Raw genomic sequence first — 14520 nt, 5'->3', positions numbered from 1 at the left:
AGTATCCCCATGGCCGTCGCTCTTCTTTTCAAAACAACAGTCCAAATTCACCATGTCGGAGAGCAGGGGAGCAGAAACTTCCGAAAAGTCAGAAAAGAAAATACAACGGCGACATATCTATGCATCCCGGCGCTGGTTTCTTCGTTCACACTACTACCGTCCTTGCTGGCACTTGTCTGTGTGTATAAAATCAGCGGCATCCTTTGCTATGGTCTTCTGCATCACACTTTCATTCCTGAATTACCAAAAAGGACGTTGTCTCGAATCATGTTCTGTCTCTCTTCCAAAACCTTGACGTTCGCTATCATGAGTGGAAAGACTGTCGGACTTCTGCGATATCGAAACCGCCGCTGGCTCTAGTGATGATTTCGAAAAGTCGGAGAAGTGCTCCATGTGTTCGAGAAAAACGCAGAATATCGCTTATGGAGAACGAAAAAAGTATCTAGCTTGGTTCGATGACTTCCGTGACTTCCTTCCCTCGCAAGTCGCTAGCCGAGTGGGCTCGGGTATAAAACCTCGTCTTCTTGCGCTCTCTTCCTTCCTTCTTTATCATACGTCTTCTTGGAGTTACTCAAAAAGTGCAGTACAAAGCCAGGCATGTGCGTCCTCTTTTCCAAAAACCACCAATTCCACTATGAATGACTGAGACGACCTCCGCGCTTCCCATATTCAGCCTTCCGATCCAAAAACCCACGCAATTCACGTCATGTTTCGCGACTGCGACATCTAAATCACGAAAGAAGGGAAATATGGCTGTGTGCTCTGTCGCTGGAACAAAATAAAAGGAACGTCCTGTCATGTGTGCAGGAGAAGACTAAAGAAAATCGCAGTTCTTGACATGTTCTGACCAAGTCAGCATCTTCCACGATGATGGACTCTAAAATGCAACTCTCGACAAGTCGATAGTTCTCTATCTCGGTGTTCAACTTGCCTCATTCAAACCTAAAAAGATGAAGGGAAGCTTCGATGTGGCTGGAGAAAGACCCCGCTCATCCCACACTCACAGTCTGAAAACCACTCGACATTCTCGTATGTGCCACGACATGGAAGTTCAGAACACGAGAAACATCCTGCTCATGACTCTTTGTCTCTGCTCTTCCCAAAATCAGAACATCCATCGACTATGTCTGCTGGGAGAGATCTATTTTCTCAATAGCCATCTTCCAAATAATGGATGGGAAACATTGATGTTGTGCGATCGCGTCTTCCGAATTACCGCCTGGAAGAGTATATGGTCTTCGCCTGTGTGCGAGAAGGGGGATTGATGCTGATGTATTTCTCAAACTAGGAGAGGTCTGCGAAGGGATATGGCACTCAAAAGGAAAACCCTCAACGACATGTCTGCTCCTCCTACTAATCTGACAGGTCTACACTTATGCAGTTCGAGAACGGTGGCTGTGGTCTGAGCGCAAGCCCTGGGCGTGTATAAATACCTACTGCCTTTCGCTCTGTTTTCTCTTCTACACTTCACTCTACCTCTACCATTTATTACCAAAAATCTTCAAGAGCTGTACGATGACTGCCTTCCTTCCAAAGGTTCAAACGCCTCGCTTCATGACTGAGGTCTTCCTGGGCTGTCCACGCGAAAAGGCAGACATTTATCTTCATGTGTCGCGAAGCAGACCAGAACTGTTATTTTCAATCGCATGTTGATGGTCGCTACGTGAAAGCTGTCCACAATTATGTCCACCACTTGATATGTGTGCCAGAAAGGGCGTTGCGATCTTACGATGGAATATTAAAATGAGCAGGATGACGAGGCATGACTTGTTCTCGTCCCGCGTGGTCGATATAAAAGCTCTCGTCTTCGTCCCGGTATCCTTCTCTTCTACATCCTCACCCTCGCAGGGGTTATTACCAAAATCAACATGGAAATGATGCATGACTTGCTGCTGCCCGAAAAAGCGCTCACATGTTTTATCATGGCCGTGGTCGCCGTCTGCGACATTATCAAAACCTCAGAGATTGCGTACCATGTGCGGCAACCGATCTCCGCGACCAAAAGTACAAGCTTGAATCTCTATGTGTTCTTCTCCGCTGGTGTCCTGAAAAACCTACAATCTAATCTTTTATGACAAGTGGTGGCGGTATCAAGAAATCTCGACGAATTTTTTATGTCGAGACTCTCTTCTTTCTCCCAAAAGTTAAAGCTTGTTTCTGGATGAGGTTGCCAGCGCCGCGCCTTACTGAAACACAAGGGACAAACAAGGTATGTCTCCTGTCGGAAGAACGAAAAAACTCTTGTCTGAGCTGCTCTATGTCGCAGATCGTGAGCGTGACGAGACTTTACTGAAATGTCGCAACCCAGGTTGTATGACTGGCGCTGAGCTTGTGGTGATATAAAAGCCCTGCTGTCACGCCCGTCTTTCCACTCTTCTCATACTACACTCGATTCTAGGTGCAATCAAATATTACACAGTCGAATTTATGTTCTTTCTCTCTTTTCCAAAAGCTCCGTCTAACTATTACATGAGTTTGAGATGGCGGTACCAAGCACACTTTCGCACGACTTATGACGAGTAGTTTTGAAATTTTCAGTTTATGCACATGTACAGCAGCTGGCTTCCTCAGAGACTACATGTGTCCCACCATTACCAAAATTAAACCGGTACTTGTCATGTTCCTCTCTCTCGGTGTCTCAAAAAGAGAGGTAAACAGGCTATGAGAGAAGCAGAACTCGGCAAGATACCTGCCCTTTCAGGGGACTATAAATTGCTGCTGAGGGTGCTGACTCCTCTACAACCAACGCTGTGTGACACAAAATTGAAAGTAGCCAAAATTCAAAACATGTTTGCTGCTGCTGCTCCTCTTTCCAAACCATAAGCGGTATTTGTCATGACATCCAGAGACGGCCAGCCTGTACAGTTAGCGAAACGAAAGAATCATGTTGATGGGACACAGCGTACTGGAATAAAATGGGTGTCATGATAATTTCCAGCGACTCGAGAAACGCGGGAAGGTTGGAAGCGTGCCCTCACGTATTTTTCTGGGTGGCGTTATTGGAGACAGCTGTGCATCCGTTCCTGCGCCTGTGCAACGCTGGTTTAATATACTTGGCCATGTACGTAAGCCTTCACAAAACTGTCACACGAGATATGGGGAGGATGAAGATGAAATATCGATGCATAGTATTGGCAAAGGCAGCGTCTGTACTATTTAACGAACCTGATCGATGAACCCATCGATCGGAATTACCGCTTGATGACGCCATCAAGTCCTCTCATAACGCGTGACGATTCCGTCACGTATGAACCACGCCGTTCGATGAATCCATCGAGCGTGCCCTGGAAACACCATCTATTCTCCACCATCTCACAGACCTCCACCGTAGCAGCGGAAATCCAGGCCAGCGAGATCAATACGCGTCCTCAGGGTGTAGCCTAGAGATGTAGGGGTGCTTGCTCTCATTCAACCAGAAACCCCTCTCCATCCACCCCTTTCCCTTTCGCATGTATGGCATCAGTGGCAGAAACAACATGTACAGTGCCCCCTTCGTATCCTTGCGGAGCTCGACGCAAGGCCTCGGGGCGCTCAAACCGCTGATGGAAGGATCAACGCAGAGCCGGCACGCTCTGGTTGCATGTTGGCCCTCCAAAGTCGACGAATAGTCGACGCCAATTATGCATACAGCTTGAGTGAGCATGCAATCAGCATAAGCTTTGTAGTATGTGCTGTTCTACTATTTTATGCGCAAGGCGTTGTTGAGCTATTTGTCGACTTCGCCGCGAAGGAATGTCGCAAGGTCGGCAGGAATGTTGTTGTTGTTGTGTAAGAGGATATCTCGATCATTCTCGACAGGCAGCAGTATGGCAATGGGATATTGTTTGGCCTTTTCCCCACCTGACTTGAGGGCACTGGAGGGAGTTGGAGCCAGTAGCGAACCTGAAGAGACATGCGCACGCTTTTCGAAGTCGGCACCTTCCTTGCTGGCATATGGCGGCTCGCTCGTATCTGGGCAGCGCGATTGACGTTCCGCTCGATCACTCAAGGTATGTTTGGCACTGGCCCGCCGTTTCCATACGCCCTTTGTTGGCAGTGTCTTTCGCGAGATGGCATGAACCCCTCGCAGTGTTAGCATCTCTGATTCCATTCGACATCTGGTGAGTTAATTACCGCTTGCATAGGCTGACTCTTCTGCGTCGCTTTAATTCGTTTTGACGCATAGAGGCACTCTCTTCGTCTTGCAGTGCTTCAAGAAACACGTTGGGTGCGTCGGGCACCTCGGGCAGGTTGGACCCCATCTTGTTGACGTGAATGGTATGGGGTTGCAGTTGCTCTGACGAAATGAACTAATGAGGTGTGCGCGCTACTTGGCAATCATGCTCGTGAGGGCAGGCACGAAAACTCGGATGACAAACGTTGACGTAGCTATGGTGGTTTGGGCAGGAAGTCGCACCAAGTCCGCCACACCATCTCCCACACACCACTTCTCGCAACGCCGCTCGAATCACAAGGCATGCCGCACAATCCAAGGAATCCCAGCGAGATGTCTCCAAAAGTAGTGTTGCAAAAGCTGGCCGTAACACACAGATTAATTGTACAACTAAACATTCATTGATGCCGCAACCTTTTCATATTCGCATCGATGACCTCTTCCCCTTCCTTGTGAGGTTTTCTCACGAGTTGTCCTCACGAGCGTTGACTCGCGAGCGTTCAGTCTACCTACGGGCGTTTACTCACGAGTATTTACTCACAAGACGACGACGCAGTCACCTCTTGGCCCTCCAAATAACGCACAGCCTCGTCGAAGTAGTCCTCTCTGGCATCCATCTCACCGACTTATCCGAGCAAGCTCTTCTTCAACGAGTCTGTCGAACTCTTTGCTAAGAGCGTCGAAACCATCCCCATCGACTTCTTCTTTCTTGACGAAAGGAGCAGAAGTGCGACTCACATTCCTAAGCCTCTCAGTCTCAGCCCTGAGCCGCTCATTCTCAGCCCGGAGAGCATCCATTTCCGCCCTCATCTGTTCGATCTCGGCACCACCGGCATCAGTCCGTGTTCGCTTCTGTTCAGGCTGTTCGTCGTCGTCATCCCGTGCGCGCTTGGGCAACTGAAGCGACGAATGGTGTTGCTTCCTCTCGGCAAGCGGCAGCACGCTATCGGCAAACTCGCGGTGCTCTGGGTAGTCGCGTCGAATGACCTCCAGATCGAGTGGCGATGGGCGAGTCTGTCTGGGCTTGCGCATCCCTTCGTTTGGGCAGGCACGCTTCAGGAAGGCAGCAGAGAGCCAATACCGGTCACAAAGCTATCCAATATTAGCATTTGATGAAGCTCAAATTAGGGGAGAAGACTTGCGCGTCCTTGGTGGTTCATGGTTCCACAACGGCAGCAGCGACGAGGGCAAGAGCCGTCGCGGAGCAAATGAAACGAGCCATGCCCGTAAATGTTTGTTTGCCCACAATGCAGGCAGGTTGTGTCCTTGCGGCTCATTCCATAGCCGGCTGGTATCTGCAGCTGATCGACGCAGTCGTGGGGCCGAAGGTAGTACTTGACGTCGAGCTTCAGCCTATACTGCCCGTTGTCGGCAGTGGCATTGGTATTGGCACTGGCATTGGCACTGCTATTGCCATGGGCATACCCATCGTTGTACCCGTTGGCACTGGGGTTGGCACTGTAGCCAGCTCTGCCGCGAGATGCTCCAGGTGGCGCATTGTAACCCCCTCGTCGGGGTCCTGTCGGCATTTGACGCTGGCCGAAGCCTTGCGAATAGTTGGCGCGTCCTCGCATCTGTAAAATTTGTGGCAGACTTCGAAAACAAAATTTGGTGTGGTGTGGACGCAAGAGATAGGAGGCAAGAGCTGTGGAGGAGTGCCCACAGGCAGCGAGGAAGGCACGTCTGATTCACTTTCACCTTTCATCTTTCACACCAGTCAACATGAAGGCAATTCACAGCGTGATACTCATCTTCCCATGGTACTGCGATGATCCAGAGGCGACCCAGAGACGACGAGCCAACCACACTTCCCGAATTTCATACGACTTATACGCGAGGGGATACTGGCTTCGGATGAAGATGTGCAGGTGGCTGCGAATTTTCAGGTGAATTGAGGTAAGTAAATTAAAGATACAAGACATCTAACACGAAAGTACAAAGCCAACGTGCTCTGGTTTACACGTGACTACAATGCACGACGGCGTGAATGTCGGGTGTCGGCACAGCCATGGACATTATACAGAGAAGCGTGTCCTCGCAACAGCATTACTCCTCTTCTACGGTCCGCGATGAACCCCGCCGTCGAGTTCGTAGGTGTACTGCACAGGCATCTCCTGAGGTGGCTCGGCGGCAGCATGTTGATATTTGTAGGGCCCAGGAATTACGGGCTCTGATGCCAGCTCGGCCTTTGGGTACGCGTCTTGGTACATTACTGCCGGGGCGTAGGGTTGCTGCATTTTCTTCTTCTGTCGACGCTTGTAAAGGAACCATAGGCCTACGCCGACTACCAGCGCCAGTGTCGGTCCAATGGCGATACCCGCGATAGCACCGCCTGACAAGGAGGAGGAAGAGGAAGACGAAGATGAATCGCTAGACGGAGGTGGCGGTATGGCGCTCGATGCTGCGTTGGAAAGGACGTCTGATGCTGTAGCAGGAACGGAGGAGGACGCTGATGATACGGAGTTTGATGCAGACGAGGTGATTTCGGACGTCGGCGAAGCGGAGCTCGGTTCTATGCTTGAGCTACTTGTAGGAGCAGCGCTCGCACTGGCTAATGACACGAGGTCAGCCGAGAGAATCTGGCAGCGTACAAACTTCTCGGTGAATTTGTAGCCAGACGCGCATGTAGTCTGGCCTGGACAGCATGCTTGGTCTACGCCAGCCTCAAGGTTAGCGCATGGCACCGAGTCGGCTTCTTCGCAGACAGATGGCTGGTCGACGTAACAGCCAGGCTCGCTATTGGGATTGTCGATGCAGCACCATCCCTTATCGAGGAGGTTTTGGCACTGGGGGTAGCTTTCTCCCTTCCGAATACAGCAAAGCGTATTGCTGGGGTTGCAGGTATTCGTTACTGCGCCTTCGCCTGGAAAAGCATCTTCGCATACGTCGCGTTTGAAAACTTCGAGTCCTTGCTTGAGGGCGCGCTTGATATTCAGTGCAGCGTCCTGTGGTGTGGGAGACGTTCTTGGTCGATGGTCGAGTGCTCGTGTCGGGGGTTTATTGAGTGTATGCGCAAAAGTGACCGTAGCAAGGCAGAAAAGGAAGAAGACCCATCGCGAGACCGTGATGAACGAGCCAGCCATTAGTCAAGCGGGTTTGGTGTTAAAGGCCGAAGGCAACAATGGGGTACACGTCCGGAGAATGACTTGGTAGAGACGTACAACCACGCGAGCGAGGCCCAGATTTGATCTTAAGAGAATAGTGTGCTGAAAGGCCGTGCACCGCCATTGTGCTGCGGTCGATATTGAGACCAATTGCGGTGGCTATCGCCCATCTTAGGGTGGGGGCCTTACAGCGCGCATGTGAATTACTGGCGGAGCGGCCTGACGTTCGGCCTAAGATTGTCGGGCAGCCTGGCGCTGAGCGTAATGCTCGTAGCTGCCTCCGATTTTTGTCTGGAGATGTGAAATATACACACGCTGCAAGACAGCATTGGATTAGCCACGGCCTTCACAGTACCTGCGCTTTCACCATCGTCGCTGCGCTTAGGAGCGAGAGAAAGGGCAAACCATCTTGTAGGTACGTTCTCGTGCCAAGAGCACATTGGCCCCACGGCAAGGCCTCCAGTAATAGGAGTAAGTCTTGTTGTGGCTGCAGCTGAAACAAGATAGTGACGATGTCCTGGACTATGGGTGGCTTATGGCGTCGATTTGCCACATGTTGAATTTGAGCGGAGGCGCCACGAAACGCGTCGCTCAGTCTGGCGACTCGAGGTTGAGGAACATCAGAGCTGGTTGTGAAGCTCCGGCGTGACTTGTTATTATCATTGTTAAAATCTGTTGAAGTAGCGCTCTCGCGGCTACATCAGTCGTTCTGTGTGCGTGAGGATGTGTCGCAGCGTGTTGTTGTCGTCTGGTCGATCTTTCATCACGCTAATGCACGTCGAGCCGAGATCGGGGCCAGAGGCTAACCATCCTTGTAATTGGCGGCGGTATGACTTTGGGGGCCGGAACTGAACCCTCTCAGCTGCTGCTGACACGTCCGCAATATTAACTGTGGTAATGATTCCGCGCATATCACTCACACATGCCCTGAGCCTTGAGCAGACTCTACGCCATCATGTGTCCAATGTGAGCCCTGGCTCCAGTGCATCGCAACCATGGTTCTTAGTAAAATCTCATCTCAACAACCAAAGTACACCACAGTCATGTGCTGCTGCTGATGCCTCGAGGGATGAGATAAGATTTCGCACTTGTGCGTCGTTCCTTCTTCATCCATCTTCAACTCCATCATGAGGCTCTACGCCGACATCATGCCCGCGTTCCGCCGACCGATCCGAACTCCTTTCATCGCTACGTGTCTCGTACTCCTATCCGTTCTGACTTTCTGGAAACTGAGCTTCAATGTTCCCAATGAACCTTATGGCGGCATCGCTCTTAACGAAGGCCCGTTTGACAAAGCCCTAGTCATCGCTTCCATGAAGCATGAGAATACGTCTTGGTTCTACGATGAGCTTCCAGAGTGGCGCAAATATGTCTATGTGGTGGACGATCCAACCGCCGAGCTCACGGTGCCGTTGAACAAGGGTCGTGAATCGATGGTGTATCTTTCGTATGAATACAACCCTACGCGATTATGTCGTTTGCTATGCAAGGACTGACTCTGAAATAGCTTCATCATCGACAACTACCACAAATTGCCAGGAAACATTCTCTTTCTCCACGCGGAGAGATACCAATGGCACAACGACGATCCCGACTATGACGGTCTGTCGATCCTGCGAAAGTTTCGCTTTTCCTACCTACAGGAAAAAGGGTATCTCAACCTGCGCTGTGTATGGGTTCTGGGTTGCCCGAACGAGATTCGCCCACTCACAGATGCAGTAGACGCAGCCCACACTCAGCCTCATGCGGGTCATTTCTACAAACAAGCCTTTGAAGTGATCTTCCCAGGTCGCGACATTCCAATGGCAGTTGGTGTTTCTTGCTGCGCGCAATTCGCTGCTACGAAGGAAAAGATACAGGAACAACCGGTTGAATACTATGAGCGCATTCGAAATTTGTTGCTGAGGACAACCTTGGAAGACTCAATCAGTGGAAGGATTATGGAGTATTCCTGGCATAGTAAGATACCCCACCCTGGTCATGGAGTTCCCAGTGTACTAATTCTTGTAGTAATATTCGGGCAAGACCCTATTCACTGCCCCAATGCGAGTGTGTGCTATTGCAAAATGCTTGGGTTGTGCAACCTGAAGTGCACTAGTGGCGCTTGCCATGGTCGGTACCAACTGCCTCCGTTCGCAACTCTCCCTGAAGGATGGCCGATCATTGGTTGGCATGGCGAGCAGCGAAAGCTCGGAGTTCCAGGTTAAGGAAGACATGTCGTTGAGTGCTCTGTGAGAGTAACCATGGCAGTCAATGTAGGTGCCAACTTGATGTATGGTAATACTCCCGACCGCTGAACGCTTGCTGTAATCAGCAAAACACTAGGCGAGGCGGGGCGACTGTAGAAACGGGAGCGGACTAGTAGGTCTGAACATGCGAATTAGCTCTCGTCAAAGAGAAGGACCGCGTCGGCCAATTACAATCGCCTTAGAAAGTCTGACTTCACGTGTATCGCGACGATCTGCATGGGTTGAAAAGCCTCATATTACAAGTATCAAATCATGCTTGGTCAAGCGACTGCGCCAAGCACGTAGCGAAATACCTGCCTCTTAATCTTTGCAGTTCCTCATGGGTACCCATTTCTGCGATGATACCGTCTTCCATAACAAAGATGATGTCTGCATGTCGAATCGTACTCCTGGATATTTGTCAGCAAATGTCATATTGCATCCCTGGCGGAAGGTTTTTACAGCCTATGCGCAACTGCAATCGTCGTCCTCGACATCGCAGCCTCATCGAGTGCTTTCTGCACGATCCTTTCACTCTGAGTATCCAACGCTGATGTCGCTTCGTCCAACAGCAGCAATCGTGGCTGGCGAATGAGCGCCCTTGCGATCGCGATGCGCTGTCTTTGCCCGCCGGAGAATTGCAAGCCCTTGGATCCGCAAGGGGTTTCTAGACCTTCGGGTAACGAGGCGACAAACTCGAGGACATTGGCTTGGCGACACGCCTCCTGGATCTCGGCGTCGGAAGGCTTGTGTTGGAGACCAAGGGCAATATTCTCTCGTACGGAGCCAAGGTAGAGTGGTGGCTCCTGTTGGACCAGCGACATGTAACGGCGGTAGAGCTGGGGAGACATGAGCGAGATATCCTGATCATCCAATGTGATGCGTCCGGATATCGGGTCGTAGAAGCGTAGCAGCAGAGACACGACTGTACTCTTGCCACAACCGGAAGGGCCAACAAAAGCAGCAAATTTCCCGGGCTCGATCTTCATCGAGATGCCCCTCAGCACCCTGAATGCGTTGCGCTGCTTGTACCTGAACTCGACGTCCTCCATGGCGATAGTGCCATCGGATGGTGGCCCCTTCCCGTCGGTTTCATCGGATTCGCAGATGGTCGGTTTGACAGTGCGCAGCCACAAGATGTAGTTTGCGGCCCCTTCCGCCTTTGTGATTGAGGTGCTGTACATGAAGAATTGCGCGACGCCCTGTCCACCGAAGACGATGGCGATGAAGATGACAAAGAACTGCGACGTAGTGTACTCGCCTTTCGCAATTAGCCGCGATCCGTACCAGAAGCCTAGAGCCATGACTAAGAAGTCAGCGGATTGCGAAAGCGCGTATGGGATCAGCGCAAAGGTTAGATTCTTAACGACTTTGCCCGTGATAGCCCGGAGTGTGTCGCTGTATTGCCGCATGATCGAGGTTTCGAGAGTGAGCATGCTGACCGTCCGTATGGAGGTGACGGCTTCCGTAGCCAAACCCGCGCTGCCAGAGAACTGTTCCTCTGTGGCACTCTCGAGTTTCTGGTCCAGTCGAATGCGATAGTAACCGGCAGCGACAATGATGGTCAGCCCGCCGAACACCAGTGTCAGTCCGAGCCTCCAGCCATACGCTATGCCAAGCGCACTACTCGCAGTGATATTGACCAAGATGTTGAACATAAGACCCAAGTTCGCCGACATCAACTCCTGCAATGCTGTTGGTGCAGATGACAGCTTTGAGGTTAAAGCACCAGACGAGTTCTCCGGGCGGTCGAAGAACTCCTGGTCAAAGCTGATAATGCGTTCGATCATCTCTCTTCGGTAACGATGAGTCATTGCCTGCCCAATGTTGTTGCATGCAAGGCCGATCATAAAGTATGCGAAGAGGTTGGCAAGAGCCAGCACGAAGAACATGAGTGCCCAGAAATTCGCTTCATCTTGTGCCTCAGATCCTTGCAGTGTGAACACCCGAACAAGACGAGAGAAGATGATAGCCTGGGCTGGGTAGGTACCACCGCCGATGATGCCTCCAATGATGGTGGCGGTATACCAGACCCAGAGATCAAGATTCTCCTTCAGCATGATCCAGATGCATTTGATGAGAGAGTAACCCAAGGTTCCAGCAGCAAGCTGCTCGATTTCGCGCTCGACATCCGTGTTGCTGTACTGCGATTGCATTCGTCGCATTGGGGCTTTGCTGTCCAGAGCGTCTTCGACATCTGCTGTATCCAGCAGCTCTTTCTCAATGTCCTCGTCGTTAGCCTTTGTACCAAGATCTTGTGCGCGCACCATTGCTGCATATAGACCATCGCTCTCGAGAAGTTCATGATGTGTACCCTGCTCGTAGATCTGACCTTCTTTCATGACAATGATGTTGTCGGCCGCCATCACGGTGGCAAGCTTATGGGCAATGATCAGCGTCGTCTTGTTGATCGAAACGCGGTTGAGTGCGCTCTGCACAACCTTCTCGGCGCGAGGGTCCAAAGCGCTAGTCGCTTCGTCAAACAACAAGATCCTGGGGTTCGAGATGATGCTTCGAGCGATGGCAATGCGCTGCCGTTGGCCACCGCTCAACATGCTTGCGCGCTCTCCAACTTGGGTATGGTAGCCTTCCGGCAGCGCCTCGATGAAGTCATGCGCGTTGCTGTTCTTACACGCTTCCTGCACGAGTTGCATTTGCGCTTCCGCTGGCAGATCCCTCTGGTCTCCTACAAAGCCCTTAATAATGTTCTCGAAGATTGTGCCTTGGAAAAGGGTAGGTTCTTGCTGAATGAGGCGAATGTTGGACCGCAACCATTTCGTGTTGTATTCGGAGATTTCTCGACCATCAAGCAGTATCTGACCAGTAGCAGGTTGATACCATCGCTCAAGCAGACCGACCAGGGTCGATTTTCCACATCCACTGGGCCCGACCAGAGCGGTTGTCTTTCCCGCTGGTATCGACAAACTCAGTCCTCGAAGGACTTGTGCGCTGGGTCGTGCAGGATAGGCGAATCGTAGATCGTTGATGATGATTTCGCCATTGCAGTCGGATGGCTGCATGCCTTCTGCCGAGAGTGGATCGAGTGCCGACGGCCTGTCGATGATAGAGAACAACTCGCCTGCCGCCGAGGAGGCATTGGTAAAAGCCTGTATCTGCGGGAAGATGAGCAGTGTTGCAGTGGCACCGAGGACTACACTCAGAACGACGGTGAAGACTGTGCCCACATCACCAATCTCCCCGCTCTGGAACATGCGGAAACCTTGCCAGAAGGCTAGCGAAGTACCTGACATAACCAGGAATGTTTGGCCGGAGAAGAGCACACCATAAATGACGGACTTCTTGTTACCCTCCTTATGCGCCTTCTGGAGGTAAGTCTCGTATCCGTCAACGATCTTCTGGTGAGCCCCGAAGGCGTGAATAGTTCTGATTGAGCTGATCGCATCTTGTGCCAGAGTCCCAGCTTGCGAGTAAATTTTGGTCTGTGTGCACGTTGTTAGTCCACTGCGTCAAGACATGTGGTCACTGGTACTGACCACTCTAGCTTCGATGGGCGCATCCATGCCTATGCACACGCCCGTAATTAGGAAGATGGCAGGTATTATGCTCATCACGATAAGAGCAAGCTTCCATTGGACAGCGATTGCCACGATGAAGCCGGAGAAGAAGAGTGAGATGCCTTGGACGCATGTGAATAGCTTTTCCGCAGTGCCTTGATTGATCCTGTTGCCATCTAGGCCACGATGTCAGTAGTGTGTACCTAAACATTTGAAGTAGGCTGCTCACTGGTAGTAACCTGAGTCGCGGCAGATCCACTGCCATCTTTGTCGAAATGAGCCACATCCTGACGGAGCAACTTGTCCAGAAAGTCCTCTCGCAACGCGCATGTTGTCCTGGCTGCCGCGATACAGATGCACAGAGTACCCAAATACCCAATAACGAAGCGAGCGACAAAGAGGTAAACAAAATAGAGTACCAAGTTGTCGATGTTGCTGGTAAAGTTCGAGCTATCTTGGCCGGTCGCTTGTTGGTTGAATTCGGCTGTGGACTGTCCAAAGACAAGAGTCATCAAGGGGAGCGCAGCACCAACGACGACGGCACCTGTGAGTCCAAGACCGAACAGTACGCGATCAGCCGTGCTGGCGTATGTAAAGATACGCTGTGAGAAAAGACATCAGTCTGCGGTCGTTACTCTCGTGCGCATCTGTGACTTACAAAGTAGTCTTTCAGACTTCCTTCTTTCTCTTCTTTCTTCGCTTCTTCGTTGGAAGCCTTGCTCGATTTCCCATCATCAACATCGACTTGCTTTTCTGGGTCGGCGTTGCCAGAAACATCGATCGCGACAGCGGGTCTGTCTGCTGTCTCCTGCATCGTGTTGGAGCTGTGAGTAGTCACCGACGGCGCGTCACGGGTGTCCATCATCGTTCACAATGCGCAAGCAACATACGCGCATTAATGCAGCAGGCAGGACGTGTTGTTTGTCGCATGAGATAAGCAGGCCTAGAGCGTGTCTATAGCGTCGCGTTCACGGGCGTCTCGCGCTCCGGACGTCAAGGCCTCCGGCGTTGCCAAGGCGGCGCCCATCAGCCGCAGAAACAAGACGTCATGACATTCAGGCATCATCAAAACCGATCGATATGAGCCGCGAGTAACAATCCACGCGTGGGATATCTGTTCATGGCCGTTGGGGAGGGCCTGCCCTGCTGGTGTAACGTCTTCATCACTAGCGAGGAGAGATTACTGGAGTCGCGACTGCCAAAAGGGATGTACTAGGCTGCATTTGGATTAGCGCCACTGGGGCGTGGTCGGGATCACGGACGTCGGGGCTGCGTACAGCCTTCGCCGTGTCTTCGCATTCTCGTACTCATTTCTTCTTCTGACTTCCGCTCTTGAACTCGCAGTGTCTTCACATCCGTCGTAGCTTCTTGGCTGCACCCAATATGACTTTCGATTCGGTTGGTTGGACCTCAAATGGAGCTGATCAATTTAGATTTGGGTCACGTCACGTGATTGCTTCACAAAAACCTTGGAACTCAGCTTTGTAGGCTCTTAGGGTTTAAATCTTTTTCTTAAACAT

The 14520-nt window shown here is 51.4% G+C and overlaps 2 protein-coding genes across 2 annotated transcripts; both read right to left on the bottom strand.

Annotated features, from left to right (window-relative positions):
• Positions 1 to 4771: 4771 nt before the first annotated feature.
• On the bottom strand, positions 4772 to 5582 carry J4E90_003070 (uncharacterized protein; the record flags this gene model as incomplete). The annotated part of the gene is made up of 2 exons (XM_051432643.1): positions 4772 to 5187; positions 5579 to 5582. 2 exons carry the CDS (start codon positions 5580 to 5582, stop codon positions 4772 to 4774), a joined length of 420 nt encoding a protein of 139 aa, XP_051294065.1.
• A 4361-nt stretch (positions 5583 to 9943) lies between these two features.
• On the bottom strand, positions 9944 to 13814 carry J4E90_003069 (uncharacterized protein; the record flags this gene model as incomplete). The annotated part of the gene is made up of 4 exons (XM_051432642.1): positions 9944 to 12925; positions 12980 to 13176; positions 13230 to 13602; positions 13659 to 13814. The coding sequence occupies 4 exons, from the start codon at positions 13812 to 13814 to the stop codon at positions 9944 to 9946; spliced, it is 3708 nt and encodes a 1235-aa protein (XP_051294064.1).
• Positions 13815 to 14520: the final 706 nt, after the last annotated feature.

Source organism: Alternaria incomplexa (assembly GCF_024043165.1).
Source record: "Alternaria incomplexa strain BMP 0042 chromosome Unknown scaffold_3, whole genome shotgun sequence".
NCBI classification, from domain to species: domain Eukaryota; kingdom Fungi; phylum Ascomycota; class Dothideomycetes; order Pleosporales; family Pleosporaceae; genus Alternaria; species Alternaria incomplexa.
Note: the sequence above shows the minus strand (reverse complement) of the source record. Positions and strands in the feature narration are given on the sequence as shown.